Below are 20,243 nucleotides of genomic sequence, written 5' to 3' on the forward strand. Positions count from 1 at the left end.
TAATAAAAAATATTGAAATAAATGCAGAAATAGGATAAATAACTCAAATTTAAGATGTTTCAAAATACATACTCAAAAAAAAAAATTAATAAAAAATTCTAAGTTCGAAAATAGAAAATCTGTGCGGATTAAAGTATAAGTTTAAATTTACTTAAAAAATCAAAAACAAAAACAATACTACTATTTTCATCAAAATTATTAAATTTATTCTTATGGAGTAATGTTCGAAATCGAAAAATTGGAAATTCGAAAAAGTTTTATGACGATTTTTAAAATTTGTAAATCGAGGATAAATGCGCGTTAAAATCTAAACAAGTAAAAACTAATATTCGAATAAATTAAAGTAAAAAAAATACTTTCGAATATGGAATAATGTTCAAAAACAAAAATTTCGAAAACTTTTATTGCAGTTTTTTAAATTTTTAAATTGAAAATAAATGTGCTTTAATATTTAAATCAATAAAAAAATAATTTTCGAAAAAATTTAAGTAAAAAACCTTTCAAAAACATTAAGGTAAAAAATCAATATTTAAAATTTTTTAAAGAAAAGTTTTAATATCCAGAAATCGAAGGTATTTACATACATACTTAAAAAAAAAGGAAAATAAAAAAACATGTGTCCAAATTTCAAAACTATATAAAATTTTCGAATATATAAAATGGCGAAGTTTAAATTAAAACTTCAGTTTATTTTAATTAAAACCAAAGACTTAAGTCAAAATCATTTAGATGTCTACATTCAAACATATTTAACAAAATTATTAAATTGATATACATATGTATGTATGTATGTATATATTGCTTTTCGAAAAGGCGTTTTAATATTTACTTCGGAACTCGTTTCAAATAAAAACGACTCAATTTTGAGCATCAAAAAAGCGTTTAGGCTAAGCCATAAAAGAAATTGGAAGTAAAGTGAAACTAAAACAAAAATTATTTCTCAAAAAAAAAAACTATTAAATTTTGAAACTCGAGAAGAAATTGAAAAGAGGCGAATTTCTAAATTTTTGAGTCAAGTTACTAAAAAGTTGAAAATAAAATCAAACTCGAAATTTCGAATATCAAAATGCACAGGTTTTACAATATCAAAATTTTTAAGCAAACGTTGATGTGCGTAATTGGTATTTTTGTAAAAAAAAAAAACATTTAAACCAAAAGAATAAATTATATAATTAAATATATAATAATATAAATAAATACATTAAATTTTTTGTGAATTTTTTTGCTTAAGACCAACAAGCAGTGCTCTCAACGAAATAGTGAGTTAAATGTAATATTATTTATACATTTTATGAGAATAAAATAAAAAATCAAATAAATTTAAAAAAAAATTTAACTTTTAAGAATTAAAAACATTTTATTTTCAAAAATTTTTCAAATATGATGAATTTTCAATTTTCGAAAGAACTTGAAACTATAATTTATCACTAAAGCAATTTCTCAAGTTTCTCAAGCGTCACATCTGTGTGGCAATTTATTATACTTTTCCCGCCCATTACACACACATCCACTTACCTAACACCAAATGTGCCGTTTTCCGCAATTTTCTCCAAAACACGTACAAGCTGTAAGCGTAAAGCATCGCGGCGACGCCGACGGCGCATATTCTCCTGCTTCCTGTCGACAGCTTCGCGTATATACACAACCAGCTCCTCCATCAAATCCCTGCGAAAATTAAAAAATAAATGTTAAGCCTGCTCACAGACAAGAAAGTACACACAAATACAGTTATATGTTATTGTTATAAAAAAGGCATTGTAAAGTGGGCAAGCAATTGGCACGTAGTGTACTTTATGCGCGCCAACACGGATATACAAGCACTTGAGTGCCATTTGAATGAAAAAAAAAAAAATGCGATTTCGTGGGATATTGCGCGACAGCGTGTCTTCGACGTTAGAAGTCGAAATAGTTTTAATATGAAAACATAACGGAAAAGCAGCCTTGGGTTAAAGGTATGAGTATGTGTGAGCTTGTAACTTGTAAATTTCTAATATTTATTAAGTGAAGTTGTGTAGTTTTTGTGATAAAGTGCTTATATATGGCAAAATAGATGTAGATATATGAAGTTTGTTCGTACATTAGAGTGGGTCGATTGACAGGGAGCGAAAATTATAACACTTATTAAGTGGAGTTGTGACGTTTTAGCGATAAAGTGCTTGTATATGGGTAAATAGATGTAGATATATGAACTTTGTTTGTACATTAGAGCGGGTCGATTTTAAAGGGACCAAATTTCTAATATTTATTAAGCCGAGTTGTGTCATTTTTGCGATAAAGTGTTTGTATATGGGAAATAGATGTGGATATATGAAGTATGTATGTATATTAGAGTGGGTCGATTGATAGTGAGCCACATTTCGAAAATTTATTAAGAGGAATTGTGTCGTTTTTGCGATTTGATATTCTATTGATCATTTGTCGGAATCGGTCAGATCGGACAAAAACTCCGTTGGCCTTAAAAATCACTGGCTGGTAACCGGTTTTAGACCCACAGTCTCTCAGGCAAAGTTTTTTAGTTTGATCCGTAAAAACTTTCCACATACGCGATTTTATAGAAAAAAATCGACCCACACTTATGTATGTATATATTTATATAATATTTGTGGTTTTCGTTAGCTACATACACCTGCCACTATTTACCTCCCTCATTACACTTGTCTACACAACTTATTAAATTTCCATTTGATTTCCACTTACTTGAGCGCCTCGTGATTAATCATGCCAAGCGCATTTACGGCCGCATCACGCACTTCCACCACCTCACAGCGTAGCAGCGGCACCACTAGCTTATAAAGTGCTTGCGGCGATGCCGAGCCCATAACGGATTTATCACTGCGATCAGCATTCAAGGAGTCGGGCGATGAGCTGAAAGCGCACGTACATAAGAAAAAAAAAACAGAGAGAGATTATTAAAAAATACTCTTAAATCAAGAAATGGTTGAGAAAGAATATTAAATGTGTATAAGTATGTATTCAACATGTTTAATATACTTTTTTAGTCTTGAATTATTTTTTATTTTTTTTTTTTATTTAGAATTTTTTTTTTTTTTTTTTTTTTTTTTGTTCAAGATTTTTTATTGATTCTACCAAACGAATTAACTTCCATTTATTCCTATTATTATTTTTTGTTTTTGAAAAGCTTTCTTAACTAATCGCATAATCCTTTAACTCAAAACTTCATACTAATTTGCGCAAACGGGGGGAAACCCATTAACCAAACTCAAATTCAACTAGAAGGCAGCGAGCGAATTCAATGGAACTCAAGGCAAACACAAAAAAACTGAAACACGAAGTTGGCGATTCGAGCACTTTTTTTTCAAGTTTTAATTTTTTTTTTTTTAGTTTTTTTCTTGCAACTACTCGATGCACTGAACACTTTTAGCTGTTGTTGTAAAAGAAAACTTTTAAACGGAACAAATATCATTACCCAAAAGCTAAAGTAAGAGGAGAGAAAAAACTAAAAATTGGAAATAAGTGCAAATAGCAGAAATTTATTAGAGGCTGTGATTGTGTAAGCAATGTATAAATTTTTGCCACTACTAATACTACGGAACTACTAAGAAAAGAAAAATAGGTTATACATTACGTAATTGATGCATGCTAATATCAAGCGTATTATAGTATAACACAAGACTACCGAATAGATATTAAAAGCACTACAATATTATAAAAAACTATATTTTATTTGTAATAATAGAATATAACCAGGGTTGCAAATAATGCATCAAAAAATAATTAAATTAGAATTTAAATACATTTTTTGTAATGCTAAAAATCTTAATTAAAACTATTTTTCAAATTACTAATTCAAAATATCGGATARAAATTTTTTTAAATTAAATTAAATTTAAAAAAATTCTAATTCAAAATACCAAATGAAGAATTTAAAAAATGAATTTACTCCCAAATGTCAGTTTAACCCCAAAATTATAATTTTATTTAAAAAAATATAGTTTTTCTTAAAATATGAATTAAAAATTTACAAATATTAAAAAAAAAACATTTTTTCTTAAGTCCTACATTTTTTTTAATTTAGGGCTTAAGCATAAAATTTTCAGAAGAACAATTATAAACAATTTTCGAAGTCCTACACTTTTTTCAAATCTCAATTTCGATAATTAACTTTTTTAAATTTTTTATATTTGTATTTTTTCGAGGATCCTAACTTTCTTCGAATTTGAATTTCAATAATGACTTTTTTAATTTATTACCCATTTTTTGAAGTTCTTAACATTTTTCGAATCTCAATTTCGATAATTTTCGTTTTCAAGTTTATTAAATAAAAATTCGAAGTTCATGATTTTTTTTTTCAAATTGAATTCGAAAAAAAACTGTTTTTCCTAAAATATGAATTAAAAGTTGACCATTATTAAAACAAAAAATATTTAAAAAAAATTCCAAGTTCTGAATTTTTTTGGAATTTTGAATTCAACGCTTAATTTTACAGAACTATAATTATTAAAAAAAAAATTCAAAGTTCTAAACTTTCTCGAATCTGAATTTCGATAATTAACTTTTTTAAATTTATTACATATCTTTATTTTTTTAAGTTTATTTAATTTAATGACGAAATTCTTGAGTTCTACTATTTATTTTTGGACAATTGAATTTTCAGAACGAATTTAAAAAAGTTTTTCAAAGTTCTTAATTTTCTTCGAGTTTTAATTTCAATAATTTAAATCTATTCCATTTTTCGAACTTCTTAACTTCATCGAATTTTAAATTCGATAATTTACTTTTTAAGCTTATTAAATAAAAATTCGAAGTTTTTGATTTTTTCGAATTTTAATTTTTATAATAAACTTTTTTGAATTAATAACATTTTTTTTTAATTCCTTACTTTCTTCGAACTCTAATTGCGTTAATTGATTTTTTAATATATAAATTTATTAAATTAAATTTCGAAGTTTTTGACTTTTTCGAATTATAGATTCGGTATTTGGCTTTTAATTTTTTTAATGGCTCATTAAAATTACTCTGCTCATGAATAAATGTTTTTAATCATAACTCATCGATTCATTTGATATCCCAGAGCAGCTTCTTTACTCACAGGTTCAGAAAACGCGATTTTTTACTTTCAAATACGTTTTCGTACAGCGATACACACAAGACTATACAAATTTTATGTTCGGAAAAGTTTTATGTCCGAAAACTGTTTTATGCTCGAAGATATGTAAAGTATGTTCGAAAAAATGTAATGTTCGAAAAAAAATATGCTCTAAAAATTTCTGTTTTCAACAATTTTAAAAATAAGATGAATGCACAACATTTTGTTCTTCCCCCGTTATTAAGCAAATTATCGACACATTTGCTTAATAATAGTCTAAAACCGATAATACCAAAGCTAAGGAATACATTATTTTAGAAACTTTCTTTAAATCATGAAAAACTGGACATACTAGCAATAAGCGCATTCGCCATTACAAAAAGCTGCATTCAAATAGACACACACATACACACACAATATATATTAAGAAAAATATAATTAATAAGGATTTTATAATCTTAAGTACTGCTAAGGGACGCTGTCATTGTGTCATACTATAAAAATAATGATAAATTTTAAGGCTCAATACTATTAAACGTACATATATATGTAGCTACAGCTTCATATACTAAGCTTACAATAATAAGTACAAGGGAGTTTGTAACAGCAAAGCCGCCAAAAGCATGAACTAATTTGAAATACACACACACATCCAAGGCAACTAAAGTCACACCAAAAGTTCTAAAATATAGTTTGTTTCTTTTTTGTTATAGCTTTTTGTAATTTTTTCACTTTTGTATGTATGTGCACATATTTTACCCAAGTCGTTTCTGTCGTGCCTCCTTACGGCCATAGGATAGCGGCAGCGTAAAGCGTGTCACAATGCCCTCGGGTCCAAACACGTTCGATGGTATATTATCCAAAGAATCGGATAGTGACCGTGAGTCCGATTGATCTTGTAGACTAAAATTATTAATGAATTGTATATGTAGAGTGGCAGCGCCTTCAAACGTACGTATGTATGTATGTATATACATTCAGTGGCATGAGAGAAATTTTAATTGCCGCAAAACAGTCGTGTTCGTTACAAACAAAAAGAAAAAGTGATGAAATGCCGAAGTATTTTGTCAAAAGGATAGGGATTCACTGATTGTATGACAGATGTGTTGATGTTGTGTAAAATGCTGGCATCACACTGTTCTTGTAGCTTAAATTTTTTTCTTTTATTTAAACCTTTTTCATTATTTTTTTGCGTAATTTTCTCGGTGAAAATGCGAAGATGGCGATTTATGCCATGTGTCTACTTTTACATACATATACTACAATATTTGTATATATATACACATACATATATAATATAAGAGCAAGTGAGTGAGAAAAGCAAACTAAAGAGTAATATTAGTAGTTAATTATACCTTACACTACATAATACCAACACAGAGTAAGAGTGTATGAGTGTATGAGTGAGTGCAAATAGTAAAGTGTTATTGCGTGCAAAAAATGTACATAAATATGTGCAAAAATTCAGCTAATTATTATTGCAACAAAAAGCATTCAATATAAAGTTTTCAAACATGCTTCGTGGGAACTCCAGCAAGTATAGATGTTTGTTAGAGACAAGAATCGAATGGATTTGGCGGGTAAGAAATGAGTTTGACTTTCTTGGCTTGCGCAAAAACAATAAGAAAAATGCTAATTGAGCGCTTTGGTTTTCGAAAAATTTTAATGGTCGTAAATTCAGATTTTCTATAATTTATAATACTCGAAAGATATTTATTTTCAGTAATTTTTAATGCAAGACAAAAATGTTGATGTTCGAAAAGTTTTGAATAGTCGAAAAAAAAGTGTTTTTACGCTAAAAAAAATTATTTTCGAAAAGTTTTAATTTTCGAAAAAAAAATTATGTTCGAAAATTCTGATTTTCAATACTTTTTAATGCTCTAAAAAAATATATTTTCAGTAATTTTTAATGTAAGAAAAATGTTTATGTTAGAACAATTTGATATACGAAAAACTATGATTTTGGGATAAAAAGAATTTTCGGTAAAATTTTTTTGAATTTCATTAATTGACGAACCCTGTACATTTCCTAAAAACGTCAGATATTAAGCCAATTATCGCGTAATTTGAATATAATTCGACTGTGTGAATAAGCCGTACTTTGCAATTATCGAAATTTTACATACAACAATTACAAATATATTTGTACGTGCATTAATGAAGTGGTGGCAATAGTGTAATGCTTGATTGTACGTATTATTGACAGAAAATATACTAAAAACACAGATTTCCGTAGGTATGTATGTATATGGAGAAAAAATTATTTACCGAAAAAAATAAATTAAAAACCAGAAAAATATAGATCAAAAAATCAAAAAAACGCAAAGGGCGAACGACAAACAGCTGCTTATGTTATGAGTAGTCCGTTAGAAGTATGCTAAAAAAAAACGTTAGAGTCACACACATACTGAAACACGCACACACACACAAATGTAATACCAACAATTTACCTCAAACTCAAATCAGGCGAGGCACAACGCACCGCGACGCTGGGTATTTGTGGCACCAGGCGCATGGCACAAGCCACTTGATTGCGCCACAATTTCAAATAGAGATCCTTTTGACTCTCGGTGGGCATTTTCTTGGTGGGCGCCGAGCTGCGCAGCAAGGAGGCGCGATTATCACTAACCGGTCTGCAAGCAAAATATATCAATTATAAAAATTAAAGAGTTCACTGCAGTCACAAACGACTCACGTGGGATCGATAACGCTGTAGAGCGTAGTGACGCGTGAGTAACAAATGGGCCAGGCTTGCGCCACCGCCGAGGGGCACTGTTGTAGTATGCGATTGCGTTCCAAGAAACCAAACAGCACCATAGACCAGGGATCAAACTGTTGTTGCTGATGTGTTGTGCTGCCTTGTGATAAATTCAGCGTCGATGTGGACGACTTGGAGGTGTCTAAGGAGACTAAAATAGGTTTAGGTAAATTTTTAAGTTTTTTTTCAAGAACATATAGTGGTACATACCATCGGTGAGCCCAGCCATCCATACACCACTGGTGCGCTCGGCAATCCATTGCAAGTCGATGGCATTAGCGTTGAGTATGGCAGTCTTCTCCGAAGGTGGCAAGTGTGGTAGGCATTTCTCTAGGACCTGGAAGTGTTGAATAGGATTTTCGTTAGCGATACATTTTTACAAGAATGCATTAAAATAAAATGTATCTATATAAGTATGTACCACACTTCTATATGAAACAAAAAAATTAAAAGTTGGTTTAGTTTGTAGGACTATGGTGATCCGATCTGAGCTATAAAACGGAGATTTAATTGAGATTGTAAGGCTATCCTAGACAATAATATTTATCAAATTTCGTAAAGATATCTTTTCAACAAAGTTTTCCATACAAAAAGGGGTATTTTTTGAAAAAGGGTGATTTGAAAAGGGGGTTTGTATGGCAGCTATATACTATAGTAGTCCGATCTGAACGATTTCTTTGGAGATTGTAGCGCTTTCTTTAGATCTCAGATATGCCAAATATTGTGAATATATATCGTCAAATAAAAAAGTTTTTCATACAGGAAGAGGTATTTAATCATTCAATTTGTATGGCAGCTACAAGCTACAATAATCCGAACTTAACAATTTCTACGGAGATTGTAGCGCAGTCTTAGAAAATCATGTATACCAAATTTCGTGAAGATATCTCGTCAAACAAAAAAGTGTTCCATACAAAAACTTGATTTTGATTGTTCATTTTATATGGTGGCTATAAGCTGTAGTGGTCCGATAGCTACGAATTCGACAAATGAACCGTTTCTTGGGTAGAAAATGGTCTGCACAAAATTTCAGAACAAGAATTAAAAAAATAAAAAAAAACGATAAAAACGTGACTTTTAGAGGTCTAGACTGTCTCTCACCACTTAAGCATCGAAAATTTTCCCTAAAACACATTTTTCAAACACCCTTTACCCACCTGAGCACATGACTTGTCGATCACATCAATAACCGGCGGCTCCGTCTCTGGTATGCCAAGCGCTTTCATGAGATTCTTCACTTCTTTCAATATCATAGCGGCCAGCTTGCGCAAGAAAGGGCGATAATTGCAGAGCAGCACCAAAGCGAAACCCTCAACGAAATGCAGTGTTGTCACCAACGGTATCTCATTCTTCTTCGCAGCATCACCGATATTGATGACGGTCGTTTGCGTAATGCTCGACATACCGCTGGATGTAATGCTCGAAGCGCCACTCGAATTCGTATTCACGCTCTTCACATTGCTGGCGCTCGATAGCTGACTGGTGGCAGTATCTTTGCCAGCCGCCACACCCGCTATGCCACCAGCCACCGTTACACCACCACCAACACCACCGGTGCCACCAACCACGCCTGTACTGGCACCGACACCCACACCGGTGCCGGTTATTGAGGCTTTCAACGCGTTCGTATTCGAATTGCCATTGCCATTGACATTGATGGCACAACGCCAAATGTTGAGAAATACGAAAAGCATGCGCGTGCAATTCTCCAGCAATTGCGGATAAGTGTCGGTGACATCGCGCACCAGAAACTGTGTGTAACCGTGCACGACATCCTGACGCCAATCCGGAAAGTCAATTACCAACGTTTGCAGCGACTGATGTGTCAGTATGCGCAACTCCTCGTCCATGTGCACGGTGAGCCGTGAGAGGAGGTCCACCAACTCTTGTGCCGTCATCGTTTCGGGTATGAGACGCGGCACGGCGGCCACGCAAGTACGAAAGAGATCGATGCGTGGCTTGCGTTCGCCCGAAAGCATTTCGTCCGGTTCTTTATTTTGATTTTGTGTATTCGTCATCATTAGCGGCCGACCGTAGTGCACGTCCAGTGCGCGTAGTATGTCAACGAACACACGACGAACGTGCGGGAAGTATGTCGACATGCCAATACTGCGTGCGGTGTCGTCTGTCAGCATTTTGTTAATGTAGGTCTTCTTCACACGCAAGGTGTTGCCGGAGGGCAAGACGGGCACGGTGCGTGGCATCGGCGGTTCGCCGTCTTTTTGCTGCAGCGAATCGGCCACGACAAGGAAGGCGCGCAGGCCAATGCTCATGCGCTCCGGATTCAAAATCAACTGTTTGAATATAAACAGAAATTGGAATTAAAAAGCTGCCACCAAAGCTCTCCATCACTACTCACCTTAATTGAACGCCCAACACAGAGTAAATCGTAGACAATCTCACGCATCGCGAAGTCCAAACGCTCTTGCGCTATGAATTGTATGATTTTCACAAAAATATTCAACGGTGTATCGCGTGGCACGACACCTTTGGAACCCCTGCGAGGCAAGTGTAGAAAATTATTATTAAATAAATATAAATAAATAATTTTCCTATAAGAATTTTAAAACTTACTTTGGAAATAGTGAGTTCACAATGCTTTGCAGTCGCGAGTGTGTCGCCGAGTTCGATTCGCATTTTATGCGTATCATGTAGACCCATAAGAGCCGATAGAGTGACTCTAGCGCTACACGGCTCATTTTTGCATCGCGATTTTTCAAATTGCTCAGGCACATGGCTAGGAAGTAGTGCCAATTTGAGAGAAAGAACGCTTTTTGCGATACACAGAGCAGGCAAGTGACTAACGGAAATAAAGCTAAGCGGTGTTTCGATTTTGTTGAAGCGTCCAATGTCTGCACATACAACAGCTCAACGAAATTTTTCACACAAGGAACATTTACCTCATTTTTCACAGCCTGGAAGAGAGATGAAAAGTAAAAAAAGAAAATGTTTGAATTATGAGCGAAAGTTTTTTTGTTACATATAATTCTTTCAAATTACACTAGAAAACTTAAGGAGTGGAAAATAATTTAAGTTCGAATTGGTGTTATTTTCAAAAAAATATGATTATTCGATATTTTATATACCTCGCTACCGCTCAATCAAAAAAAAAAATTAAGTTCGAAAAAATATTTTCGAAATTGAAATTGTTTTTAACAATTAAATACTTGTCGTTTAAGCCTCGAAAAAATAACTTCGAAACCAAAGTTGAAAATTTCGAAATCAAAACATGATTTTCGAAATTGAAAATATACTTAAAAAATTTTTGTAAATACAATTCTTACTCTCTTTAGCAACGAAACAAATACATTCGAAATCAAAAAAAATAATTCGAAAATGAAATTATTCTTGAAAATTAAAGAAGCTAGAACTCCTCGTCCCCTAACCATCGAAATACATACTTTCGAAATCAAGAGTTTTTCGAAATTGAATTTAGTCTCAACATAACATAAGATAGAATTCCTAGTTCGTTAAGCATCGAAAAACATACTTTCGAAATCAAAATAGATTTCCGAAATTGAAATTATATTTGAAAATTTAAATGAATTATAGTATATTCAATTGTATTATATTATTCTTGACAATTAAAAACAGGCCCAGCCCCTTAAGCATCGAAATTGAAAGTATTCTTACGAATTTAAAAAGATACAATTTCTATACCCTTAAGCAACGTAATAAATGCTTTCGAAATCAAAAAATATTTTCTAACATCGAATAAAAAATTTTTCGAAATTAAAATTATTCTTCAAAATTATAAAAAAAAAATATATATCTTACGCATCGAAATAAATACTTTCGAACTCAAAAAAATTGCTCAAAATTGAATAAATTTCATAAAGTCATAAACACATTTCTATTTGGCAAATTTCAACATATGAAAGTACAGCACATGTCTGCATACTGCAATATTTACATTATCAGTTACTATGAAACCATTTTTTTCAAATTCGAAACTTTTTTTAAAACGATTATAATTCGGAGAAAGTAAATAAATAAATTTCGAATTTTAAATTTGAGTTCGAAACTCTTAAAAGGTAGAAAATAAATTGAAGTCAAAACTTCTGATGCGATTTAATACTCTGAAACTTGATTTTAGGTTTTCAAATCTCCATTTATTTCCATAATTCTCAAATTTTTTCGAACACAAGCACAATCTGTTGTTTTTATGAAACATCAATTATGAGTTAGCAGTTTCAAAATACATATTTTAAAATGCTCCACAAAAACCATAATATTCACCAATACGGGGAACTAATTGATCAAACTTTGGGCTCAAGACTTGAGTCAACTAAAATTATGAAAAATTTCAACCATTCAATTATACTTACCGCAGCTACTGGTACAAGAATCTCTACAAACAGACCAGCCAGCGCATGCTTGATGTCTTTATCCTTAACTTCGAGAAAATACTGACCACATTCGTGCATAAATTGAAAGGAGGCCTCGAACTCCTCAATAGGCACCATCTGTGTGAACACAAAAAGAATTACAGTTAATATATTACACCACACCACATATATAGAAAGCACTACACACCTTAACGCGAAAGAATTTCATACCCATCAGCAGGCTAATAATGCACTGCGTCGTCGTATTGGAGGCCTCTTTGGCGCGCAACTCCTTCAGTTCGCTCATGAAACGTTTGCGCACCGACGAGAAACGACTCTGCGCCAAAACGCCAATCACCTCCGCATACAAATCGGCAATCATGTGTATATTGTGCGCATTCGGATTGTTCTGTTGGCCCTCCTTATGCTTGAAATGTTTGAAAGCCAAATTCTCAATATTGCGTATGAGATCCTCATGACCCGGATGAAAAGGCAACTGTTTGAGTATTTCAATTAGCGCTAAGCAAAAAATAAATTCCACCGCAGCCTCACGGCGTTGCAGCTGGAATTCCAAATCGATGGTGGGTTTCGGTGTTGTGTTCTTTTCCAAGCGTTTGAGATCATTTTTGATTTCACCATCGGACAGCTGGCGACGATGCCACGCCAACAGCGTGTGTAGCAGCGATGGCAGGCAATGTTCGGCCACCGAACCGAGCGCCGACAATAGCTGATCGAATTGTTGATCTTCGCCGCGTTGCAGCAGTTTCGACAAATGCTTGTCGGCGCTCTCCATCATCACCAGCTCAATCTTCTTCTCCGCCTGCACGGTGAAATCGCTGAATAAATTGCGCATAACAATTTCACCTGGGCGCAGCGTGGCGGCGGCGGTGGCGGCGTCATTGCCACCGGACATTTGTGCGCCACCGCCTGCGCCACCCTGTGTTAAGGGCATGTCGAGAGCTTGCGTGTAGGAGATGACGTTGATAATCGAGGTGCGCGAGTGTGTGCCCCAAGGTAGGAGCGCTTGACGTGGCGGTATGACAATGGATACGGTGCTGGCGAGTGTCGCGTTTGCTGTTATTGTTGCTGCCGTTACTGCCACCGACGGTGTCGAAGTGATAATGGCGCCTGTCTGTGGTAGGGTGCGTCCGACGCCAACGCTGCTCTCATTCCCACTATTATTGCCGCTATTATTATGATTGTTGGCGTTGTTAGCACTGCTATTTGTTATATTACTACTGTTGTTGCTATTGCTGTTGTTGTTGATAACACTATTGCTCGCATTATCTACATAGACAACATCTGCGCCGATATGTGAGGGTGACTCATTTATGACACTGCAATCGATATTGAAGTGCTGTGTTGTCGGCGGTGGTGTGTTGTGTTCATCATTGCTCGGCTGATTGCCGGCGAGGTTTATTGGTGAATTCCCGCCGCCTCCGCCTCCACCACCGACACCGCCACTCGTGCGTGAGGATTTCGGTGTCGATGTGTATTCGTTCGTTGAATTCGTGGAATTACGTTGTTGTTGTTGTTGTGTTGGTGTGTTGCTGTTGTTGGCGCTGCCAACTCCGCTTGCGCTCTGCTGTGTGTTACTGTTATCGTTTGTTGACTGCTGTTGTTGTTGTTGTTGCTGTTGTAGCAGCTGATAACCATCGTCGGCGAGCTTTTGATTAGAAGCAGCTGTGTTTGGACTGTTTGTCGGGGAATTTAGGAGGCAAGTCGCATTGCTTTGTGCTGTCGTCGTGTAGACTACATTGTCACTCGCTTGCTGGTGGGTAGCTGGAAGTAAGAAGAAAAGGTAGTTGTAGCAATTGGACTTTGGCAAATTGTAAATTCCCGGAAGTCATTATTACAATTGAAATCTTATCTAATTTTGGAGCACCAAAAACAATGCCGGCATTTGTTGGCATTAGAAAATTTTCCGTTGCCCTTTTATTATCTATTATCAGGTAGGTCAAATGCAATTATCAAGCTTGCACGATGCGCTCATGAAATTAGAAATATTGATAAAGCAATTGTCGGAAAGCAAACATTTTGTTTGTGAACGATTTAGCCATTCTCTTTTTGTGTGATACCAAAACAGGCCAGGAACCTCCTCTTATCAAAAATTAGCACAAAAGTCCAGCAATCCAAGAAATTACAATCCATGACCTTAGTATGCACTAATTAGACGCAAAAACTCAAACCGTTTCCACTACAATTGAATTCATCTCTTATGATTAGACCTAATTTTTAAAACTTTCACTGGATTACGCCCAAGTCACGCCCAAGTCCCGCCAAAAAGACCCCCCGAAAAGCGGGGATTACCTGAAAAAAGTTTAAGTTCTCGTATAGACAGACCGCTAATAGAAGTGCCGCCAAAAAACTAAGAGAGCATGCAAAAGGCAGCATGGCTCAGCTGTTTCCACGACAGTCAGACCTACGTAACCTCGTCCCATCTAAACTGTTCTGCTTTCCAGAACTTTCAACTCGGCAACGTTCCTCAAAATTATTTGGGGACATAGTGTTTCTATCGTGTTTAGGACTTGTTGTCCTGAAATGGTAAGGAACCAGTAAGCAATGAACAGTCAAACCTGTCAAATTAACTCATTAACTCGGCGAACCATCTTCGAAGTGGGCGAATGCTTTCGCAAAAAAATGCTTCTGCAGTCCAGCTTTCGATTCGGCACCGTTTCTAAAAATTCATTCGAGACACTGTTTTCTGGCGCGTTTAGAACAACGAACGAAGCCGTTAGCAGGTTTTGAGTGCAACCTGGTACAAACCAGGTACAAAAAACAGTCAAACCTGTGAAATTTACTCGGTGAACCATCTTCGAGGTGGGCGAATGCAGCGCTATCAGCCCGAATGATAATGCTCACAATGGCTGTAACAGTCTGGTGGCTTACAAGTACATCAGAGATGTTACGTTTGTTGGAGGTAACCCAGACTTCAGATTTTTTATGAATCTGGGTTTTTTGCTTAATGGACAGGCACTCCTGAATGCATTTTTGCACCATAGGCATCTATCTGATAGGTCAGTGTCTGTGTGGAATGCTCGATGTGCTCGGACATTAGGAATCTCAGGTATATGGGGACTAACTAAACTGAAAGACGATTAGATATTAGCGGTAACTAGTAATCTCCACTAGTCGGAAGCCGTACAGTGTCAGGTCGTCTAGTATGAAACGTTTAACTAATAGTTGGAATTAGCTGCTATTGTGAGTGGTATGTTATACGTATGGCGTTCAACCCCTGACCACCTGTCCAGAGCAGCATGGAAGCTCAACTGGTAATCTGGTATTAGCTTTGGCTCCAAGATCTAGTCGACAACTTAATTATGGCACCACTAGCAACAGAAGCTCTATGAGTTCACTTCAACCTGCTCATACGGCAAGTATTTTCGGGAGTAGTATAATGGTATTTGGAGGAAGAAGAGAAAAACTGCCCTTTTGTCAGTTCAATATGGAGCTGCATTGCAACTGGATGCCAGACCTAAAGTAGAACAGAGCTTTTAGACGGCTCTCGAAACCTTGTCAAGGTGATAACTATATCCATTACGCACTGTCAAAGGGTACTAAAAAATGGCTGGCACTTTCAAAGCGCTAATCAACCTACCATTGACCAAAAGATAACAAGACTCGACTATGACGCAGCACTATTAAATAAATTCAACGCCGTATTTTACAGATGCATTAAAGAAGTTCATGGGCCAAGGTCAACTGCATTGAGACACAAAGTGACAAACTTTTATTTTTCTTTTGTAGACTAACTTCTTATTGAACCACGCTCATTTCACGACGCTTATGTCAAAAAAAAAAATTATCTCCATTGTGCAAATGAGAGAAACCAGAACATTTTAACTATAATCCCTTGAAATTAAGTTCAAATTTGCAAAACACTTAAAAAATCACAACAAATTTTTGCTTTGCTTTTCATTAGGCAACGACCTGTAAAAACCCTTATCAGATTTGATATAATATATATATTTTATTTTTCGTAAATATAAATATTTGACATTAGATCCTCGATTTTTTTCTTTCACCGAACACTTAGCATATCATTCATGTTTTTTTTTTCTATTAGATGACGAATTTCCGTACAAATTAGCCTGATAATGACTTCTGTTGCCGACAGTTATTAGAGTGCGAATGTGCTGTAGAAATCTCGGAATTAGCTAAATAATGAATTTCAGTTTTATTGTGAATATAAATGAATTTCTGTTATGTAATTTATTTATTTATTTTTGAATTTTTAAAATGGAACTTTCACCCTAAGTTTCAGCACGTATTCGCGAGCAATCAAAAGTAAATTCACGAATCATCAAAGAAGCTTACACACATTTATAAATATGATTAATGAGTAAAAATATAAAAACGTGAGTGCAAATGACTTTGAAAAAAATAGCAAAAAAATTTTTGGAAATAAAAAAAATATAGCAAATTGCTGACAAAGAATTTCTAATGAAGAGACGAAAGCCATATATTCGGTTTATCGCAGAAGGTTCACAAATTTTGGTATAACCACACAACTTCGCTTAGACTTTACATTTTTTATATTTAATTTTTTTTTTAATTTTGGATATTTAACGTAATTTGTACTAATTAGCTATAATTTTTGCTATTATTTATTAAACTTAAGCTTATGTAACTCTTAAAATCAAGGCGTTTGAATTAGCGCCTAATTGTAGGCAACATTATTTTTTATATTATTTTTAACTGTTGCATATTTAATGTGATTTATACAAAATATCCTTTATACTATTATTTGTTGAACTCATGCTTATGTAACCATTAAAATCAAGGCCTTTGAATTAGCGCCTAATTATAGGCAACATTTTCTACCTTTTTCTAAATATTATTAACGTGTAGATCGGAAATATTCTTATTCTGCAAGTTATCTTCATGTAACGCTTAAAATCAAGGCTTTTGAATTAGCGCCTAATTGTAGGCAACATTTTCTAACTTTTTTCTGAATATGATCAATTTGTAGGTCGAAAAGAAACTTATTCTGCATGTTCTGTTTAAAAAACTGCTTATCGGAATCGCCGATATCTAATTACTATAGCATATAGCTGTCATTCCAACTGATCGATGAGAGTTAAGTACCTAACGATTTTTAATTTTTTTTTTTTTTTGTTTAACGAGTTATCTTTATCACATTGGGCATGGATTATTATTCAAGGCAATGTTACAAACGCCAAACGTTCTGTACAAATCGGACCAATGTAACATATAGATTACATACATACTAACATAAATATTGTTCAAATCAGGCTACTATAGCGTACTATATAGCTGCCATACAAACAGAGCGCTCAAACTCAACATAAAGATCTTTTTAGAAACCTATTATGCTCTAAGAAATGCACCTGTGACGAGAATATTCAATTTAAAAAAATTGTCTGTGCCTGATTGTAGGCAACATTTTCTAACTTTTTCGATTTATTTTGCCGAAATGTTAAAAAAAAATTTATAAAATAAAAATATTTCGTTTCACACACAAACATATGTATTCAGTATATACATATCTATGCATTGTCATATAAATGTATTCAAAAACCATTAAAGAAAAAGTGCGAAGCACGACAACGTACAAAAAACAAAAGCTTGTCCATAATTGAACTTGGAAAAAATCCATTGATTGATTTTGCCACATTTGGACAGCCGAAGGTGTGTAATGCGCCGTTTTTCCGCAATTTTATCAGCTCTTTCAACACAACACCGCTTCTGGTCTGTAGTGTTGCTCTCCTGCGTGTCTCAGTGACGCTTTGTAAATGTTAATAATAAACAGACAAATATTCAAGGGGCATGAGGGGACGGCGAGAACAAAAAGCGCTTAGGGAAATGAACTGCGTGAAACAATGAGTTAATAGATTTCAAGTGATCAATATTTCCAAAGTTGACGTTAATGACAAAGGTTGATATGTGCGAAGATATATCGCGCCTAGTTATTTGTAAGTATTCTGATAACAATTTGGCAATTGCTTGGTGTTCGTCTACAATCAAATCGTGCGATTTATACCTAAACATTTTAAGCCATACTAAAGCAACATAATGACATGCCGAGGGATAAGGGTTTCGATTTAATCGAAAGTGTATAAAGTGGGTGACTAAGGAAATGCGATAAAAATTATAAACTTTTGTGAATGAAAAATAAGAAAAACCGTTAACTTGGGTTGTACCATTGTTATAATACCCTTCAAAAATACAAAATATTCTATAAAAGGATTGGATTTTGATCGATCAGTTTATATGGCAGCTATATGCTATAGTGGTCCGATCTGAACAATTTGTTCGAGGATTGTGCCGTTACCTTGAAACATTAATACAAGCCAAATTTCGTTAAGATATCTCGTCAAATAAATTAGTTTTCCATACAAAGTCTTTATTCTGATCGATCAGTTTGTATGGCAGCTATATGCTATAGTGGTCCGATCTGGACGATTCGTTCAAGGATTGTGCCGTTACCTTGATACATTAATACAAGCCAAATTTCATGAAGATATCTCGTCAAATTAATTAGTTTTCCATACAAAGGCTTTATTTTGATCGATCAGTTTGTATGGCAGCTATATGCTATAATGATCCGATCTGAACTATCTCTTCGGAAAATATACCGATGCTTAAAAAAATAATCCATGCCAAATACCATGAAGTTATTTGGTCAATTCAAAAAGTTTACCATACAAGGACTTACATACATAATTCCGATCTTAATTAGTATGGCAGCTGTATGAGAGATCCGATAGGGTCTGGTCCGACAAATAAGCAGCTTCTTTGCAAAATTTCTGAATGAAAAACATCCACATATCATATTTTATGATTGATATTTAAATTAAATTTAAATTTAAATTTGTAAAACGGTGGACTAACGCAAGAGACGACTATCAAAATCGGGAAAATCTCGTAAATGTATTACAAAACTGCCAATCCAAATTCCACATTCTACCAAGTTGTTTCTACCTTTCTTTCAAAAAAGCATACCTTCTTCCAGACAACTTCAACTATGTGGTTAAAGGAAACAAAAAGTAATTGGATGATGCTTTAATCATAAAAAGGTTTTAAAAGGTTCTAGAAGATCAAAATATTTAGTTATTACTAAAGATCTTGCTAAGCGCAAGGAAGCCTACATGATTCACCCTTACCAGAGGGCATTAAAGCTATTTAGGAATTTTTAAGATTATAAGCCGTTACTGCTTTGAGAAAAGTTATTTCAAGCTATACATAATTTGAAGTTACTACTGAAGTTAGAACTATTTAGGTATATGAACCGGGTGAGTCATTCATCAAAACCAATTTTTTTTTGCCGCTCCACGACATTCGGGTCAACGAAACCGAAATTATTCCGAAATATTTCAGAAATATTTTCTATCGCAACAACAACTGTTTTGTTATGTATTTTCTTTTTTTTTTTTTTTTTTTTTTTGGTTTTTTTTTTTTTTTTTTTTTTTTTTTTTTTTTTTTTTTTTTTTTTTTTTTTTTTTTTTTTTTTTACTAGCATAAAATTGGACACTATTTCAAACTTCGAAAATGATTAAGAAACTGTCTTATCCAAAATAATCAAAAAAAAAACGAAAAAAAATTTAACAAAAAAAATTCAAGTATATAAAATTATGTCAATTATTAAACAAATATTTTTAAGAACGACTTTTTATAAGTTTTTAATTATTTTCTAAGGTAAAAAAAATGAAAAAGAGTTTTGAAAAATTTTGAATTTTAAGAAAATTCAAAAACATCAGCTGAAACTACAAATAATTCTGCAAAATTTCTCCGTTTGTAAACAAATCAAATTTTTTTTTTCACATTTAACATACCTTTTATAGCTCACACATACAGTTGAAGTGTAAATAGTTACAGATAAATTTCAAGTGCGCAGATTTGATTATTCACAGCTGGTAGCTAATTTTCACAGTTATACACCTTTATACGCAATCACTTTACTAATAAATATTTATGATATGCATGTGAAGATTAAGAATTGATAACACTGGGAAACAAAGAAGAAAATATTTTTTTATTCAATATTTTTTAATTTTTAATATACATATGTATATGCAAACAGCCACCAACTGCGCAGCAAGTGGATGACTACTGCTATATTTTACAAAAAATTGGCGTTTTATTGAAG

The 20,243-nt window shown here is 33.8% G+C and overlaps 1 protein-coding gene across 7 annotated transcripts in view; it reads right to left on the reverse strand.

Moving 5' to 3' along the window:
- The window catches only part of LOC108968330 (protein furry), a 121,231-nt gene that overhangs the window by 96,497 nt on the left and 4,491 nt on the right, over positions 1–20,243 (reverse strand). For 4 of the 7 annotated variants that reach the window (XM_018932290.1, XM_018932289.1, XM_018932292.1 and 1 more), the window contains 11 exons: positions 12,342–13,915; positions 12,134–12,271; positions 10,380–10,720; positions 10,165–10,303; positions 8,963–10,099; positions 8,016–8,142; positions 7,743–7,956; positions 7,498–7,680; positions 5,807–5,950; positions 2,698–2,865; positions 1,516–1,665 (listed from right to left, as the gene is read on the reverse strand). In XM_018932290.1, coding sequence (XP_018787835.1) covers positions 1,516–1,665; positions 2,698–2,865; positions 5,807–5,950; positions 7,498–7,680; positions 7,743–7,956; positions 8,016–8,142; positions 8,963–10,099; positions 10,165–10,303; positions 10,380–10,720; positions 12,134–12,271; positions 12,342–13,915 — 4,315 coding nt within the window. The remainder of the gene's footprint in view (positions 1–1,515; positions 1,666–2,697; positions 2,866–5,806; positions 5,951–7,497; positions 7,681–7,742; positions 7,957–8,015; positions 8,143–8,962; positions 10,100–10,164; positions 10,304–10,379; positions 10,721–12,133; positions 12,272–12,341; positions 13,916–20,243) is intronic. The other 3 variants (XM_018932295.1, XM_018932294.1, XM_018932293.1) reach the window with 1 other exon arrangement.

The sequence above is a fragment of the Bactrocera latifrons genome, unplaced genomic scaffold (assembly GCF_001853355.1).
Source record: "Bactrocera latifrons isolate USDA-ARS-PBARC rearing strain unplaced genomic scaffold, ASM185335v1 scaffold_21, whole genome shotgun sequence".
Classification (NCBI taxonomy): domain Eukaryota; kingdom Metazoa; phylum Arthropoda; class Insecta; order Diptera; family Tephritidae; genus Bactrocera; species Bactrocera latifrons.